Here is a 17584-nt window from a genome sequence, read left to right on the forward strand (position 1 = left end):
GAAACTGTGGGCGCCAATAAAATATGATGCTATGATTAAAGTGAGAAACCACACAAAATTAGCCTCTTTTTTTTTGTTGCTAAAACCAAGAGAAGTTGATGGCTGGATGGCAAATACATACATGCTAACATCCACTAACATCCAAACTGAAGTCTTCAGGAAGAAACAATCAACAAAAGCACAAGCGTCCACAAACTTTCATCAGCAACGTGAGAGTGATTCATATCAAATGTTTACATAAAATTTTATTTCTCTTTTTGAACCCATAGTTGAGATGTTTCTTTAAAGTAATTGAGTTTTGTTTTTGTTTTTTTTACATAAAACCTCTTCAAAGTGACCTTTGATAAAGTGACTTTATAAATTTCCTTGCTTCACCACAGATAATTAAGACTATACAAAAATGGTTTTGTTTACATTTGTACACCAGTTAGAAGAAGCAGCTCATGTAGATGGAGTCACACAGCAACACACTCCAACGTAAGTGTTTAAAAAAGGCAAAATAACGAGTGATGTTATCATAGCGTGCTCTGGCTCGACATCCGTAACAACATAAGGTTTAAGGGAGGACACACACACACACACACACACACACACACACACACACACACACACACACACACACACACACACACACACACACACACACACACACACACACGGGAAGCCTTTGATCTGTTCCGTTAGTTGCCTCTTGGCTCCACTGAAATGTGTCAATAACTGATATTTTGACCATTTGTCATCTTTCAGGGCCATTCAGGTGTTAAAATGATAATCCAACTCGTAATATTTTCTCACGAATCCTTAGAGTTTTGTCACCGTGCTGTGCCAAGGTTTAAATTTCAGCTTATCAAACCTGACACAACACTTATTAAACATGTATTAGTGGTAATTAATATCAGTGCTTGTGAGTAATACTCATAGTATTGAAAAAAAAATCACAAAGTCAGAGACTAGTATTGTCACCACAGCACAACCACAGGGGATGGTTTAGCTTATAAAGGCTTCTCAGAACAGGTGCTTTTACTTCGAAATTTTGGGGAAATATCAGTTGAGGATGCAAATTTCTGTTTGTCAAAATGTGATCTTTCAAATTTCCCATACCGTACCAATTTCCAGGTCTTTATTTTTTTCCCATCCCAGACTCCAGTGGCGCAACCTTGCATGAATAATTATCTAAAATATATACACACACGTAGCTCTCTAGAAAACAGCACATTTAAACAGCTTCACACTAAAACTGAAGCTTTGTTGGACCTTCCGCAGATTTTGGAAGGAGACAAAACCAAGGCCTGGGAGAAGTGCCAGTAAGGGTTTTAGTGGCCTTGAAGGCTGAGTTGCAGAACTGTGTATTTTAACAAACATGAAAGGAAGTGAAACAAGGGAAAGGATGGACTTCAAGTTACTGCTGCAGACTCATTACTGTCGGAAAACACTTGTAGAGTCTGTTTCACGATGGGTTCTTTAAAGGCAAAGCACTTATTCTTTTTTTCATCCTTTCTCAGTCCCTCGTCTTAAATTGCAGGAATGATAAAAAGGCATTATTTTACATTTACATATATTTCTTCAGACATGCGTTTGCCGGAACATAGTGACAGATAACAGTCCAGGTGGGCTCGAATCTGCAGGTACCACAGAGGTTTTTTTTTTAGTGGTTATAAAGAGAGTGGTCCAGTGGACTGCAGGTTTATCTCTGCGCAGTTCTGATGACCCACTCTGCTGCCGGGTTCAGCTGAGCAAGGTCTTTCATGTAGGTTTCCCCGTCCAGGCATCTCTCATCTACAAACGAGAGATAAAACGTATGATGATGTCTTTGCTGCAGCGATAAGGGACTGCACTCTAATTAACACTGTAGTTAAGGCCCAGTGTATAAGATTTAGTAGCATGTAATAAAACAGGCACAAAAGCCTGTTTTATTATATATTAGGTTGTGTTTTAAACCATTATCAACAGTCAAAATTTATCTTTTCTGTTTCGCGCCAAGAGATTCCTGCAAATCTTGCACATTGGGCCTTTTTTCGTTTTTTCAAACATACAGCAGGACTTACTAATGTTGCCCCCAATCTCAAATAGACACAGATCTTCCAGCTTCACTGCCACTGAACTGGGATGACAAACGGGGAAAGCAGGACACAGAATGTAATGGACAAACAGCTGATAAAACCAAAAAAAATATATATAAAAACATTTTGTGCATTTGTCAGCTGGTTACCTGTCCTGGCTGACGAAGCGCGTCAACACGTCTGTGGCCTTGAGCTCCTCTGTGAGCTGCACCGCCATGGACACTTTATTGAACTGCGGCGCCTGGACCCGAATTATACCCTGCGAGCTTTCCTGGTTGTAAACAGACACGAGCCGAGAGCGTCACTCACACTGTGTAAACACTTTTGGAATAGCGTGTTAGGCGAACCCCTGACAGGAGAAAAGGGGCTTCCATCAGCAGGAATGCGCACTTGGATGAGGTCCTGCGCCCTTGTTTAATAAACTCCAGACGCTGTCTGGCCCTCCTAGCACTTGGCTAAACCAACAGGATTACTCATTCGCCCCGGTAATTATATTTCACAGGAATCTGTAAATTGCCGCTCTACTTCGCTGCATTCATTCACAACCACATAGTTACAAGGACACAAACACAGCCAGGCAGCTCTAGTGGCCATCAACTATTTAGGCCATCGAGGAGCCAAAGACTCTGGATGCATTAGCAGCAAATGTCTGCAGGTTTCATTTTTACTCATTTTCACCCATTTAAATACATAGGTTCACAGAAATTAATCTTTTGGACGAAGCCTTTGCGCTTTAAACCATTTGAGCCAAACAGACAGAAACAGTAATGATTTTTCAAATCAGGATTTGCAGTGTGCGTGATTTGGAAGAAATAACAGCTAAATGGCAGCTGGCGCATACAGTATGTTACACCAGGGGAAAATATGCTTCTAGTCTACCGTACTTGTTACGATTTTTAAAGCTCCTCACTAGGTGGCACTGTTTCAAGAAAAAAACAGAACAAATGACTGTGGTCACGAAAAGTGAGTGAATTCTGGTGAACTTTAGCCTTTAGTACTTACTATGATTCTCCCATTTATTGTTTTTTACTGCAACTTTACTGCTAACGTGGGTCTTTGTCCAACATATATAACGTGACTCCAGCGTGCAGAAACTTTACCGGCTTCCTAACGGTGATACTGGCACTGAAAAGATGTGCGATCGAACCATTCGCCATTCCAGACCCCTCACCTCCTGCGGGGGCTTGTCAGACGTTTTTTCCGTGGTTATCTTCTTCAGCAGTTTTCTTACGGCCCGCTCTTTGTTTTGTTTCCGCTGATTTGCTGCATTTTGCAGTCGTACCTGAGTCACAATGAATTTAGGGATCTGGACACACAGAAAACACACAGACGAAGGTTTGAAATGTTACGTCCACATCAAAAAATATGCAGGTCTTTGATTCTTTCATTTGATTCTCACCGTCCACAGGAGGTTCTGGTATATGATGAGCAGCCGCATGATATTAGCGGTGCCGGCGGCCATGGAGTACTCCTGCTGCTCCGTGACCTTGGAGCGGAAGCCCTTAAACATGAAGATGTTGGGCGCCATGATGACGGTGACGTTGTTGAGGCTCATTTTGTTCTTGGCTTGGTGGTCGATCACACGCTGGAAGAACTCCAGCAAGAACTGAGGGAGCAAAAAGGAAAATATTCAACCAATGCAAAATGTTCAGCTTCAGGAAAATTGTGTTGAAGGTGACTTATGAAGCAAAAAATGTACATGTTAAAAAAAAAAAAGACGTGCATTTGTATCTTGGTGATGAACTTTCTATGGATGAAAATCCATCCTTTGGTTTTTTGCTTGAGTAAACTGGATTTAATTGACCTTCTGACAAATGCTTATTTGAACCTTTCTTTAGATTTTGATAAATCAGCCAGTATATGAAAAAAGATTCCCTTTTTATTCATGCAAAGTCAGACCTGACTTACAGCTGCCTGTTTAAGAAAAACGTTGGGTGAAATTCAAAGTAGTGGGAAGTTGTTAGTCATTTAAAAGTCAAAAAGACTGCAGCTGTGCACCAACTCGGCTAAAAAAAATATTAAACCAAGTGCCCAATTTACCTTCATAGTGTCCTGGTTGGCTTGTGGTAACAGGAGGACCAGCAGGTTGAGGGCCTGCAGCTGCTGCTTCTTGGTGGGGAGCTCTGCAAGAAACCAGTGCGGCATTGTTCACGTTATCAGCCGGAGCTCTATTGAGAGAGCGAGAGCTTTATCGGCACGTACTGTTGACGGCGACGAAGGTGTTGAGGTACTCCACGGTCAGCAGCGGGTGGGGCAGCTCCCTGATGAAGAGCTTCAGCAGGGTGGCGGCGTCATGCTGCTTGAGCTGGCTCCACGAGAACACGCCGTCATAGAAGGACGACTCCAGCTCCTGACACAGCGCCTGGTGGGGAGGGTTGGGAGGGGCGGGGGGTGGGGGGGGGGGGGTGTGGATGCTCACTGAGTGCCGCCTCACTGCACTGCACGGTGGTTTCACTGTTAAAGCAAACAAATGGCCAGATGCCAAGGTGAGCTCAACCGACCTTGACTCGGGTGGTGGCTCCGGGGATTCGCAGCAGCCCCTCCGTGTCCAGTCCCTCGCTCTCGATGTGCTTGACGAGCTGGAAGAATGGACAAAGAGTGGGGAGGGAAAGAAAGTATGTAGTATACACAAATATACCCTGGGATTCAACAACGGGGCTAAAATCTGTCTCACCTCCTGCAGTATGATTGGCACTTTGGTCCCAGGGGACCGTCTCTGGTCCTGCTCCAATAGGGATGTGAGGGGAACACCAAACAGACCACTTTCTAAATACACACACACACAAACAGAGAGAGAGTGAGAGAGTGAGCAAGGGAGACAGAGAGTTGATTTCTGTAGATGTTTGAGTGTATTTTTATTTTATTTTATTTTATTTTATTTATTTATTTATTTATTTCAAGCTGTGTCAAAGACAATTTTTTTTTTTTACTGAAAAACAGACAATAACGTTTCTATCTATTTATCTATCTATCTATCTATCTATCTATCTAACAACAAGCGGTTTAGTTCTTTCCTTAGCTGTGTGTGTCTGTGTTTGTGGGTGTGTGTGTGTGTGTGTGGGGTGGGGGATGAAGTGAACCTTTCGTCTTGGCTTTGACAGCTTTCTTGGGCTTGAGGTCGATGCCAGCCGTGTCAAACAGAGCCGTCGACTCCACCAGCACCAGCCTGCGCACCTAAAGGGAGCATTCGAACCCACGCTGGACAGTTATTACTGCTGTCAATACATGTTCTTGTGTTTACCAATTCACTAATTCAGAACAGCACTCCACCTTCTTCATATCCCAAGTGGAGAGATCTCCTATTTTGGTCTGACCAGTTTTGTCTCGGAGCAGCTTAAAGTTCTGCAACAAAACAAACAAATGGGAATAACTGGAGCGGAGAGAACAAACCTGTTATACCACCCTTGACCACCAGATGGCAGTGCAGACAAGCTTTGCAGAATATGAAACACATCAAAATTTCCAAAGATAACAAAATAAAATAAATGCAAAAGTAAGCAAAAAATCCCAGTTGTTGCTGTTTAATGTTCTATTTTGTATCTATGATGCATTAAATCAGTGTGTTGACCAGTGTGCAGTACAATTTAAACACAATAGTGTGCTTTTGTGCAACTTTTGTGTGCAACTCACTGGTAGTTTGTCATCAGGTGAGTTGGGGCTGGTGGCTTTCGACCTTAGCTGGTTGTCCCGGTAATTAAGCGCCTGTTCGGAAAAGGCCACCTCGACATTCAGCTCCGTCTCCGTTTCTGTCCAGGAGCATGGAAACAAGAAAAAAAAACAGAAGAAGAATAAAGAACCAATAAAATATCTGTAACGTATAAATGTTTACACAGGGACGGGCTGTTAACGGTGCTTTTCTGCATTGATGCCTCTGCGGTATGAGAGCCAAGCAGGAAGAGGAAGGGAGTCAGGGCCTGCTGCGTGTTTTTCAAGTGCTGCCTTGGAGGAGGATCAAATAGTGTCAGGCTCGACCCGACCTCTCTACAGTAGGGACCCTTGAAATAAATCAGGAAGTGTCTCTGATCTATTGTGCAGGCTGGGGATTGGGAGTTGCTATGCAGAAGTTTATTTGGGCCCTGTTTCCCACTGCTGACTCACACACATGTGCTTGTGTGACTGTGTGTGTGTGTGTGTGTGTGTGTGTGTGTGTGTGTGTGTGTGTGTGTGTGTGACTGTGTGTGTGTGTGTGTGTGATGCACCTACCAGCTGCAGTGGCCTCTTTGCGTCCATTCTCACTTCCTTCTTTCCTCGGCTCGACGGCCTGTGGAGCACAGACACACTTCAGACCTCCTCGCTGCGTTCGTCATGTTACATATTAGCTCCTCTGTAAATTAGTGAGCGACGATGTATTGACTCGGGCAAAAATGAGGCGAAGAAAAGCACCTCCTGCACAAAAAAAAATCACTCTTCAACTTTTAGGAACGGGTGAATATTAACAGGATGCATTTTTCTTCATGCAGTGACAGCTGATTTAAAGCCTGCCTGTACTTTGTCCCTGTATTTTTAAATTGGGGGTCCAATGACTCAAAGATTGAAGAAGAGGCGTTCAGGGTTCCATCGGAAAAAACAAAAGAAAAGAAAAAAAAGGACTCAACTATTTTGGATTTAAGACCTTAGATATGTAGAGATAAAGAAATGTATTTGCTATTCATTCACAGCCAAACCAAGTGGTGGCGATATGACCTCTGAGTCAAAAGAAAAGGTGGCCAGAAGCCGGGAGGCAACGTACCTGACTAGGCTGTGCAAACAAACAAATAAAATACAATACAATGCCTCTCATCTCCAGTGTATTCAAAGATTGGATGCACATTTAAAGTTAAAAGTAACTCTCTCTTGCTTGGTTCTGTCTGCCATTTGTCCTCTCTTAAAGGGTCAACCCCTCAGAACACTGGTCTCCTGAATCAACAGAAGCAGTAAAAAGTAGAAAAATACCCCCAAATTCTCTGGTTTGCATGACCTAAAAATCTTTCCATTGGGACAGAAGGCCAAATCACACTTCAAAATAAACTCCTGTGTATGAGCAACGTCTTAATCGCACTGTCTGAGAGACTCATATGTGGAACTATTTCAGTTTTGGGTTTGGCCTGTGACACAATGTGTGTTATTTTAGGGGTCTTTCAGTTGAAAAGGGAACAGAACACCTGTAATATGACGTGTGTACCATAAATATTGAACTTCCACTGAAAAAAACAAAAAAAAAACAGCATTTAACAACAGGACAATGTATTTTTCATTTCAAAAACAAATGGTCTAATTCTTCTTTATGTGCCTGTGTGGACCTTGTCAGGAGCTCTGAATATGTCCCGGACATCAGGAACATGTTGCCGGTTCCGCCGGCGCAGCGTCTGCTGGAACGACGCCATGCGTCGCTCTACTGCCGCTGCCTGAGCTCGGGTCAGTGTGGACAGGAAGACCCTGTTGTCCTCCTCCTGTCAGCCAGTCCCACATAAAAAAAAACCCCATCAGTTAGAACACAAATTCCCTTTCATTTGACGACATGACTTATGTTTGTCTACTGGTGGTGTAAAAAAAAAGAGGATGGATGTCGGTCACCTCTTCAACGTTGGGGGCCAGCGAATTGTCCACCATCTGTGCGAGACCCGCCTCTGTAAGCCACGCCTCCTCTTGTTCCCCATCTGAATGAGAGAACGGAGAGACATTCAGAGTGAAGGAACGTGTGAGTTACAGTTAAACTATTACTTTGGTGTCGGGGAGACGAGACAAGGGGCCTCAAAGCAGGACCTAATCTTACAGGTGCAGGAAAAGGCTCAGCGCCGGACGTCTCCGGGGAAAATGGCCACACTGTGCAGGAAGTGTGCGTTTGCGCCAGAGAACAATTGTTATCATAAACAGACGTGTTTACCGCTTCTGGGACACAATGAGAAGCTCGCAGGCATCACGTCTCACACTCACATTTATTTTCATTTGAAAAGGTCCCAGATTATGTCGAAAAGTCCACCCTATTTTTTCAAAACAGCCCTGTATGATGTCACCAAGGGTGCTGCTACCTCTGCAAGGCTAGTGCAACAGACCTGGCCTGATGTTGGCTCAGCCCTCTGAGACCACACAGTTTTATGCCCTCACAAATATGTGGAAGGTCCAACAAAGTGTCCATCAGTAGCTGCGTTTCCATATACAGATATGAAGTCAAGTGGTCATGTGACCCCATACGTCACATCCGCTGACGTGTTAATGCAAAAAAAAGTGTTTCCATAACGCTTTTGCCACATACTTCTAAGTCTATTCGTCTGAAAAACCACCTCATGAGAGTGTCAAAACCTTTTATCGATATTTGAGAGGATTTTTAAAGTTTAGGTGTTTACATTACCAGGTTTTTATCGCGATATTTAGGTTTTGCATAATTCTAGGGGGTAATGGAAACGCGGCGTTAGGATGAAGCTAAAGTTGATCGTTTTGCAGGAGGCTGTAAACACAGGGCTAAACATGTTGTTTTCTTGAACATCTGGAGCCTTGGTTCGGTGAACAAAATCGCTGCAAACCGTAGATACGAGAAGCGACCAGAAACTGAACAATTACGAAAAAAAAAGAAAAGAGAACAGCCTCTTTGTTCTTCGCTGGCTGCTTTGTTTGGTTCCCGCTGCACGAGGGGCCGGGTGGTCTTTTATAGCGGTGCCCTTTTGTCTCCCGACCTCAGTATGTCTGGGGAACGCATCCCCGAATGATCCTCGGCAAACTCGGCAATCACCTCCGGAGGATTTTTCAGGATCAAATCGCATCAATAAGGAGCAACTGCGACGACATATTTAATAAAGGGGGGGGATTGTGAGGTTGGCGGAGTCAAGGCGACTCTGGACGCCGTGTCTCCTACCCTCAGGAATTTTCTGCTGCTCCTCCTCTTGGGTCTCTCCTCCACCTTCCCCTCTGCCCGCTCCTCCTGCCGAGTGTGAGATATTCTCCAGCTCCTTCCAGAAGTCGTCCATCTCCAGCTCATCCAGCGAGTCCTGAGACACAAACAAGCAAACCAGCGATGGATTTTCTTTTGTCGGTTGGATCTTTCGGATCTCGCCTAAAATCATCTTTATAAGATAAACAAGAGCAGAGCGCTCACCAACTAGACTCAACACACATGCAGCACAGATAAAACCTCTGTGTTAGGACAGAGCTACGATCGTGTTTTTGCGATTCAGTCTAAACATTTAGCTTGAATGAATTTATTGGTGCGAAAACTAAACAAAATTCTTTGGTGTAGCTGCGCATTAAATCCAGCTCTGCGGAAAAGTTGTCCTGACAATACTTGAACTTCATGAAGTGCATCCATTTATACAGGAGAAATAATGAATGTAAACTGTAAAAATTAAATCCACGTAACCATTCAGGAGTTTCACAGAGGGAAGATCTATGAAGTTCCATGTGCTCAAAGTTAAAAAATAAAAAAATAAAAACACAATCTGAAGCATAACATGTTTCCACACTGTTCCCAGTATAATCCATTTATCAAAGTTGCAATTTGATTATAGGCTTAATTGATTTCAAAGATTGCAATGTGGGTCATTAACAATAATTAATATTAACAGACCTTGTTGTAAACAAGTCACGTGAGCTCATGTTTGCTCATGGATGAGAGGCAACCAAACTAATTGAGCTTACATTTAATTACATTACATTAAAGGAAGCTTCTTACTGAGACAAAGCACAACCACATACTTTCTGTTTTAACCACCTGTGTTTTATTTTTTTATACAAGCGATAACGTGGAAATTTGGGAGAAGCAGAGAAGAAACTGCTCACAAACAGAAGCGATAGTGAATTCCGTGCCTACCTGAGAGTTGTAGCTCCGACATGAAGGTTGCAGTCGGGACCTGAAGTTGGGACTGCGCCTGGGACTCGAGCTGGGTCTAGACCGACACCCGGGGTACGAAGCGGCGCTTGGTTTGCCCACCAGCGGACTGTTGCTGCTGCTGCTGGTACTCGCGTGCCTCTCTCCATGTGAGTTCTGGATCTGCTGAACGGTGTACTTGCGGCTAGAAGGCAGCGAAAAAAAACGTTTCGATTCCAGTTTGTCAAAAACATCTGCGAGTCTGTGCATCTTGTCCTGAAAAAAAACTTTTATTGACACAAAGACGCGGAGAAGGCAGCTTTAGCTCGCCTTGGCGGCGGTTTCACTCCCGGTCCTGCACTTTGCACCTGGCCACGTTAAGGTATGCGAACCTTCCATAAAAGTACTTCTGGATTGTACTCAAACCATTATCAGAAAAACACGGGCCGTATTTATCACCCACTGGAAGGCGTGACTTTGCCTTGATTTGCTTCCATGTAGCAGTGAATTCATCTCATGGTTTAAAGAGACGGAAAAACTCAGAGCGGAGGAGGTCAGCGAGTCAGACGGGTCCGATTCCAAGACAGCCTGCGGCTTAGCCTCAGGAAGAGCCAGCGGTGTGGCGACTAACAAGCACATCAGCCGTCCGTGACTAAGAATAGCTGCCTTCACTTCAGCAGTCAGCGTGTCTTTAGCCTGGTCGAGCTAATTATAGCGCGGGATGATGTCAACTAAGTCATAAAACTCGCTGTTTATGGTGTCATTTATTACTGAGACACTCTCAGAGAGGAAACAGCCACCACCACCAAACAACAGGATAAACCAGAGCAGGGTTACATAGTCCAGAGGATAAAAACAAGTCATTATTAAAGGACCCCAGTGGAGGGCGACCTTCAAAAAGAAGATCTCCAGAGAACCGCATCATTCCTCTGTAATCCTTCTAGTTCTAGGGTCCAATGCTCTTAAAACCCAAAGTTCCTACGGTCATACGTTCCTCAAAAGCCCCAAAAATCCTCAGTTCTAGGAACGTCTTCTGCCTTGCTTTCTTCCTGAGACATAACAGGCAAGCTAGAGACAAGCATTATTCTATTCATGGATCAACGTTCAATCAACTCCTTTAGACAGACACAATAAACAGTATTATATTTTCAATTTGTTGCATCTGAGGTTTTGTCAGCGTCCTTTTCCCGCCAGTCACCCGTGGCCACAGTGTTCCACAACACTGCCGCTGACTAACACATTAGTCAAAGGGCTTTATTGGTTCAAGACTCTCACACACACACACACACACACACACATACACACAAGTTGGGTTTCATTAAAACACAATAATTAGCTCCGCTGATAGAGCATCGACAAAAAAAAGAGTATGCGCCTTGACTTGAGTCACATTTCAAGCATTTGTTGAACTCTGAGAGTGAAAGACCCCCTTGTTGGGACAGGAAGTTGCATTATCCAACGCAGCACATTCTTGCTCCGCTTCACTTCCACACCGAGCGCAGGGAGTCAGCGGTCAGCGAGTGCTTTGTGGTTTGCCCGTCACCATCTCCTAACGTGCTGTCATCATCTTTCCACTCTCCCGTCTTCCAAGACGACTCCTGGCAGCAGCAGCTGCATCAGCTGCTGCTGCCAGGAGTCGAGTCACTGCGAGATTGCCGATTGTATCAGAACACACCGGAGGGGGAAAACAAGTTCCAACTGGTATGAATGGTGGTATGTTGCACATTTTTTGATCACTTGTGTACGCACGCAGGTGCCTATCAGACCAACTGCGAGAGCAGACCAAACAATCCTGAGTTGATGCTCTGTATTAATTAATTTGGGATTATGAAGGGTATTGTGTTTGAGGGTGGGGAACCCTGCTGAGCTGAGGCCACATACCAAAGCAGAACCCCTGCCACACAACTGTACAGTGTGTAATACGTAATATGGATTTTTCTTTTTTAAGTAAATACACTTTGGTCAAGTGTAAAAAACGAGGATGAACTGTTTGACCTTCTTCTTCTTCCTCTCCTTCTTCTGTTATGAAACGCATGGCTGAGATTGTTGTTTCCTCCCTCATGCAGAGTGGACGCAGACTGAAAAAAAATCAGTCGGCCAAATAATAAACTGCAGGTCCAAAATGGTCACATGTGCGAAATGTCCCTTTAGACTGACTTCATATTTGTATTTTGTCATATTTAACCATCAATCTATTATGTGTAAATATCGCCATTGGCCCTTTAAAAGCAGTTGACCACTACATCTCCCACTATTACATCCCTCCTCTCCCTTCCTCACATCTGGCTCCGCCCCCAACTGTCCTCCTTCCTCTTGATGACAGCAGCCAACCACATCATCAAGCCTGAAAGCTTTCGGCAACTGAGTGGTTTTCACCAGAGGGGAACAACAACCCACCTGGTTGTCCTGTATGCATTCCTGACACTGTGTTTACCTCAGAGGCAGATTCATAACATGGAGGAGGAGCAGCGCCGGGTTAATTATTCACGCCGCAGAATGCAAATCACTTTGACTGAACCATAAAACAGAGATTTGCAAATACACCGGTGCTGTATGGACACACACACACACACACACACACACACACACGTCAGAGAAGATGATGAAGGGAGAAAAAAAAGATTCAGGGAGACTTCTTCACAAGCCCTGTGGTATTTTCATGGAAACAATTCCAAATTTGGCTGCTGCATCTCCCAGACATTTGAACAATGCAAGATAAGCAGCCTGGAGAAAGGTTACGCGACTCTTCTGCTGTTGTTTTGCATTCCAGTACACAACGGTATGGAATTCTTCCCCTCTGTGAAACTTCAGAAGGGTTACCTGGATGAGAAAACGCCACAGACGCAGCAGTGAGGGGAAATACCAGGTATAAAGAATAAAATAAGATAAAAGAACTAGTATAAAATAAAAAAAAATAAAAAAACAGGTATGAATGTGTGTGAAATAGACTACAGTACAGTAAGTACAGTGGGTCCTGGGGTGTATAGAAAAATATTTCATCTATATTGTGTTGGTCCACTAGGAGCAGGCCTGTTTTAGAGTCTGATAGCAGGAGGGAAGTTTTTTTATGTTAGCTAGTTTAGAGCTAAATTAAGAATCATTCACAGAGATTTTACAACTGAGCTATTTTTAGATTCTGCTGCTGGTAGATCTGAAGGAAAAAGTGTCTGTGTGTTCTTTGATCGGCACTAAAAATACATTTTGATTAAAAAAAAAATAGAGATAAATAGATGGATTTTTTTCTGATTATTTGACTGCCAACTTATATATGTCCAATCCCATCCATTGGCATAAACAATGACAGTGTTTCTTAAGCATCCCATTGTAGATCAATCCACTGATCAGCTATGATATATTTGGTCCAAGCTGTCACACTCAGCAAAGGCATCAAGTTCCTATCACACCTGAAGACACTTGCACTTGTTCTATTGTACCGTCTCCAGATTCCAGATTACCCTTTAACTATGCCTGGGTGATTTGAATTTATTTTTACTTAAATAGAAAGGCGTTGTGTTAAAAATTAATCTCGGCAGATACGAATGACAATGAAACAACCTCCTCGAAAGCTCCGTGCAAAGTGTGTGTAGATGGTGGAGCCGTGCCAGCTTAAAACAAAACCCGATAACGCTCGTGAGCGGCGGCACACGTGGATTTGCTTTCTTGTGCACGCACGCACACACACACACACACACACACACACACACACACACACACACACACACACACACACACACACACACACACACACACACACACACACACACACACTGTGGGTTCTCCTTTAGGAGAAAACGGTGGGGTGTCCACTCTTTGCACCTCCATCTACACGTCTTTTATCAAGCTTAGGCCCAACCGCTGCGGGGCGAACACCATTACCCTATGACTACAGACAATACTCTGCAGCGGGACGCCGGCAGCCTCGCATTCAAATTCAACGACGATTTGCAAACTCAAACTCCCCGTCACCGTGGTGGGCGTGGCTGACGCAGCCCCTGTTGATACTCCGACTGCAACCTGACAAAGTGAGGTCATCCAGCTGCCACCATGAGAGGGGAGGGTGGGAGCGAGCGGGTGGCAACCTGTTCACCTCGACAGGTGTCGGCCAGCTGCCATTGGTGGGGAGAGACAGATGCAGCCTGTGTTTTCCCTTCGCTGCCACTCGCCATCTGGTCGCACGTCATCCACCACGACTTGTGATGAGACCAGGATCTGTGGCCTTGCACACAAGTATGTGGGCTCTTGGTTTTTATCCACTGGCCAACAACTTTTATTTTGCTTCAACTCCTCCCAAGGTGAGATACAAAATACTTGTGTACAGGAAACTCGGCTTTTTACGGAACGCTTCCTGTGTTTGACAACATAATTTGTGTGCTACATCTAGTAGAGGGCTTCATTGCCAAAAACAACAGCATATAAAAGCAGAATATAAAAAAACAAAACAATTTGAACCAATCATTGACTGTATATTCTGTTAGATACACGAGGAAGTAAGGCAACGATCCAGCATTCCAACCTTTGCACTTTTCTTCAGGCCTCTGACCGGCCAACGTTCCTTTACTTTAAAGGCTGCTCGCAATCCAAGCAGCACTCCGACATTATGGAACACTTGGCAGCGTGCGTTCCTCCAAGCCCGTGTGACCTTCTCACAGCTTGACTGCCCTCCTCTGCTAACATCACTTCCTGTGCAGTATTGCATTTTGGCACAGTGGTCGGATGGCGAATCATTTCGCAAATGCCTGGACTTGGTCTTGGTTGGGGGTGGGAGCTCTGGTTACTTCATAATAAAACATAAAACCCAGCAATCCCACCCTTCCTCTGAAGTTTTCAGTGAGGAAGACGGCCAGGAAGGACTCCTCGCTCCCAGAAGAACGTAACCTGAGGTCAAATGTCCCTGACTCGGGGTAGGAACGGAGGCTTTCTGACCATCTCTCTGCCTGTGTCTCTCATTTCCTCTTCAGGGTAATTTACCGACCACAATACTTAGTCTTGGTGTTAACCTAGACAGGACACACACGCACAGCTGTGCGAGAAGAGACAAAGGAGAGCTGTAACGTGATGCTGTTTTTTTAGCCAGCCGGACGAGCCACCCGGAACACACACACACACACACACACACACACACACACACACACACACACACACACACACACACACACACACACACACACACACACACACACACACACACACGCTGACATCGTGGGTGAGGGACACCATGCGAAAAGCAACAACACCAATTAAAAACACATTTTCCGCATATTTAGGGCTCTTTTCACAACCTTGTGTCCAAAAAAAAATAAACAAAAACAAATATCAGGTCAAAAAAGGTCGAAGAGGGATGATCATTTACTTGGCTGGCAGTGTATCTGATGTGTGACTTCCCTTTGTGACATCACCAAGGGGACACGGGACAGATTAGAAAACATTGGGAAGGGGAATTTTGCCTGATACGGGGCTTTTGACTGAAGAGGGTGAGGGAAAAATGTTTCTCCAGAGGAAAAACGAAGGGTTGAATAAATAAAGGACGGTCCATTGCACATGTTTTCATGGAGCTCACTGCCTGAGTTTGGCAAGAGGTTATTTTCGTCTTTATTTTGTGTCATTTGGGAGGATTTATTGTCGGTGCCTTCAAAGGTCAAAGCTGATTTTATCATTCATCTCCAGAAAGCGGCGTATTTAACCCTCTGTTTACAGCCTTCCGCTTTGTTGGACAATAGATGGGTTCAATGAGGGACAAAAACAATGCGGTCGGAATGGTGGGTGGAACATCGATAACCCTGGGTGACACATCCATGGCCTTTGATGACGTCATAAAGGGTTGATTACACAACACCAGAGTTTTTTTTAAAAAAAAGAAAGAAAAGCAAATGGCCTTTCTTGGCGGGTCATGGGCAGGTGACAGACAAACATCGTTTAGCGAACGTTAAATAAAACGAGTTTAATGGGATCTTTAAAATATCGCATCTAGTCCAGCATTTCCACTGGAGATGTAAGCGGAAGTGACGATTCGGTGCTTTGAGGTTTACGGTTCACGTCCTTATCGAACAAAAGGTTATCCCCGGTGCCTCAGAGGAGTCGTGGGAGTGATAGGCGCTCGCAAAGTCAAGGTTAACGTGCAGATACGCTGATAAGCGAAACGTTGTTAAAAGGAAACAGCGCTCCACCCCTACATGGAGATCAGGTGTAAAACTACCTGGCCAGGTGCGGCGGCGACGATGCGGCACGCAGCGTTTAAAAAACACGCCGTGCTGAGAGAAAACCCAACACACTCATTGACCTTTGCTCCCTGGCGCTGTCTCCCCTCTCACACATTGCAAACAAACATGGACTTTCGTCACAAAACTTCACACGCTCCCCCCCCCCAATTCCCCGTTGCTGGTATTTAAATCCCACCTGGGTGCGTTCGGCTCCGGCTCGGGGTCCACCGGACGGGCGGGTGGACGCGGTCGGCTTTTCGGTAACGGCTCCAAGTTACTGTGGTAACCCGTCAAAACCACTCCCTGGGGCTGCTGCTGCTGCTGCTGCTGCCGACTCATGTTTCTCCTCCTCGGTCTTTAACGCACCAGCTTCTACACACGACGACTCGTATCCATTTACCAAGCGCGAGTGTGTTCTCTCAGTCCACCGAGTTAGTGACGAGCTGTCGGCCCGACGTCCACATCCATGTTGGGCCACCGACTCATTCTGTCACGGGTCTCCTCCTCCTTGCCGCTTCTCCTGCCGTCTTCCTCTCCTCGACTTAACTGGCGGGTTTGAAAGGAGCAGCGGCAGCAGAGTAGGGGTTGGACTACGCACATACGCGCTCGCACACACTCCGCTCGCATCGGGCAAAAAGTTTCACGTGCGCCGCCGCCGCCCCCTGGTGTTCAAAGACGTGTATTGGCCGACTTCCTTTTAAAATGGAGGAGTTTATTAAGACGATGGATGCGTGCTTAGAAATAGAACCCATCATGTTCACAAGCGGTCGACATACTCACACGATAACCACAATGTCAAGGTCCGGTATATCATTTTGTGAACAAGTTTTTAAGCTAGCTGGGTAAATTGTGAAGGACATTGGCACTTCACTGAAGCCTCTCCCAGGTCAGTGTCAACACCTTCAGCCAGGTGCTGGTTCTGTCCTCCAGTCCACTTTGATTTTGTCCACTTCCTAACACGTGGAGTGTGCAACAAAGCATTAGTTACAGCAAGAAGCTAAACCAGTTTTTTTGTTGTTGTTTTTTGCAGGAGGCTGTAAACAGAAGCTAAATATGCTAACTTTTGAGGACATGCAAGGATGATTAATCTATGGGACACAAAAATGAAAAATTGAAAGGCCCAGAAGCTAATTCAGCAGAGATTAAGTGCCTTATGCCGTCAAACATCAGTACCAGCCAATAATTAGCGCCGCAACGATGCATCTTGATGTTGTCTCACCTGCGCCGGAGATAGTAAACAAGCCTGGAGACCATGGTGTCTGTCAGTGTCCAGACCGTCCTCAGCAAGACGTGACCTGCTGCTCACTTGCTGGGAGATGATAGTAAATTGCTCGCACACGCTGTGAGAAGAGGATTAGCCAAAGAAGGTCAATCAGTTGGCTTCTCCTCCATCTGCTCCACTCCACCTCTGATCCCTCATCATCTTACCCCGGTCTGCTCCGCTCCTGGTTATCCTGGGCTGCAGCATTCACAGGAAGTGCTGAGCCAAATCAGACATATCTTACACCACCCTCTACTGTCCATTTTAGAGAAGCTAGCTTTTCAAAATA

The 17584-nt window shown here is 44.9% G+C and overlaps 1 protein-coding gene across 1 annotated transcript; it reads right to left on the bottom strand.

The window, feature by feature from the left end:
• Positions 1–228: 228 nt before the first annotated feature.
• On the bottom strand, positions 229–16663 carry arhgap18 (Rho GTPase activating protein 18). Its single transcript, XM_076048346.1, has 18 exons — positions 16231–16663; positions 9841–10042; positions 8890–9022; positions 7614–7696; positions 7340–7489; positions 6264–6321; positions 5691–5806; positions 5331–5402; positions 5141–5234; positions 4735–4826; positions 4562–4639; positions 4263–4422; positions 4101–4183; positions 3460–3666; positions 3232–3366; positions 2210–2331; positions 2046–2101; positions 229–1776 (listed from the first exon to the last, which is right to left on the bottom strand). Exons 1-18 carry the CDS (start codon positions 16371–16373, stop codon positions 1685–1687), a joined length of 2076 nt encoding a protein of 691 aa, XP_075904461.1. The 5' UTR covers positions 16374–16663; the 3' UTR covers positions 229–1684.
• Positions 16664–17584: the final 921 nt, after the last annotated feature.

Source organism: Nelusetta ayraudi, unplaced genomic scaffold, assembly GCF_046127955.1.
Source record: "Nelusetta ayraudi isolate G7.1 ecotype Tasmania unplaced genomic scaffold, CSIRO-AGI_Nayr_v1 ptg000100l, whole genome shotgun sequence".
Lineage (NCBI taxonomy): Eukaryota > Metazoa > Chordata > Actinopteri > Tetraodontiformes > Monacanthidae > Nelusetta > Nelusetta ayraudi.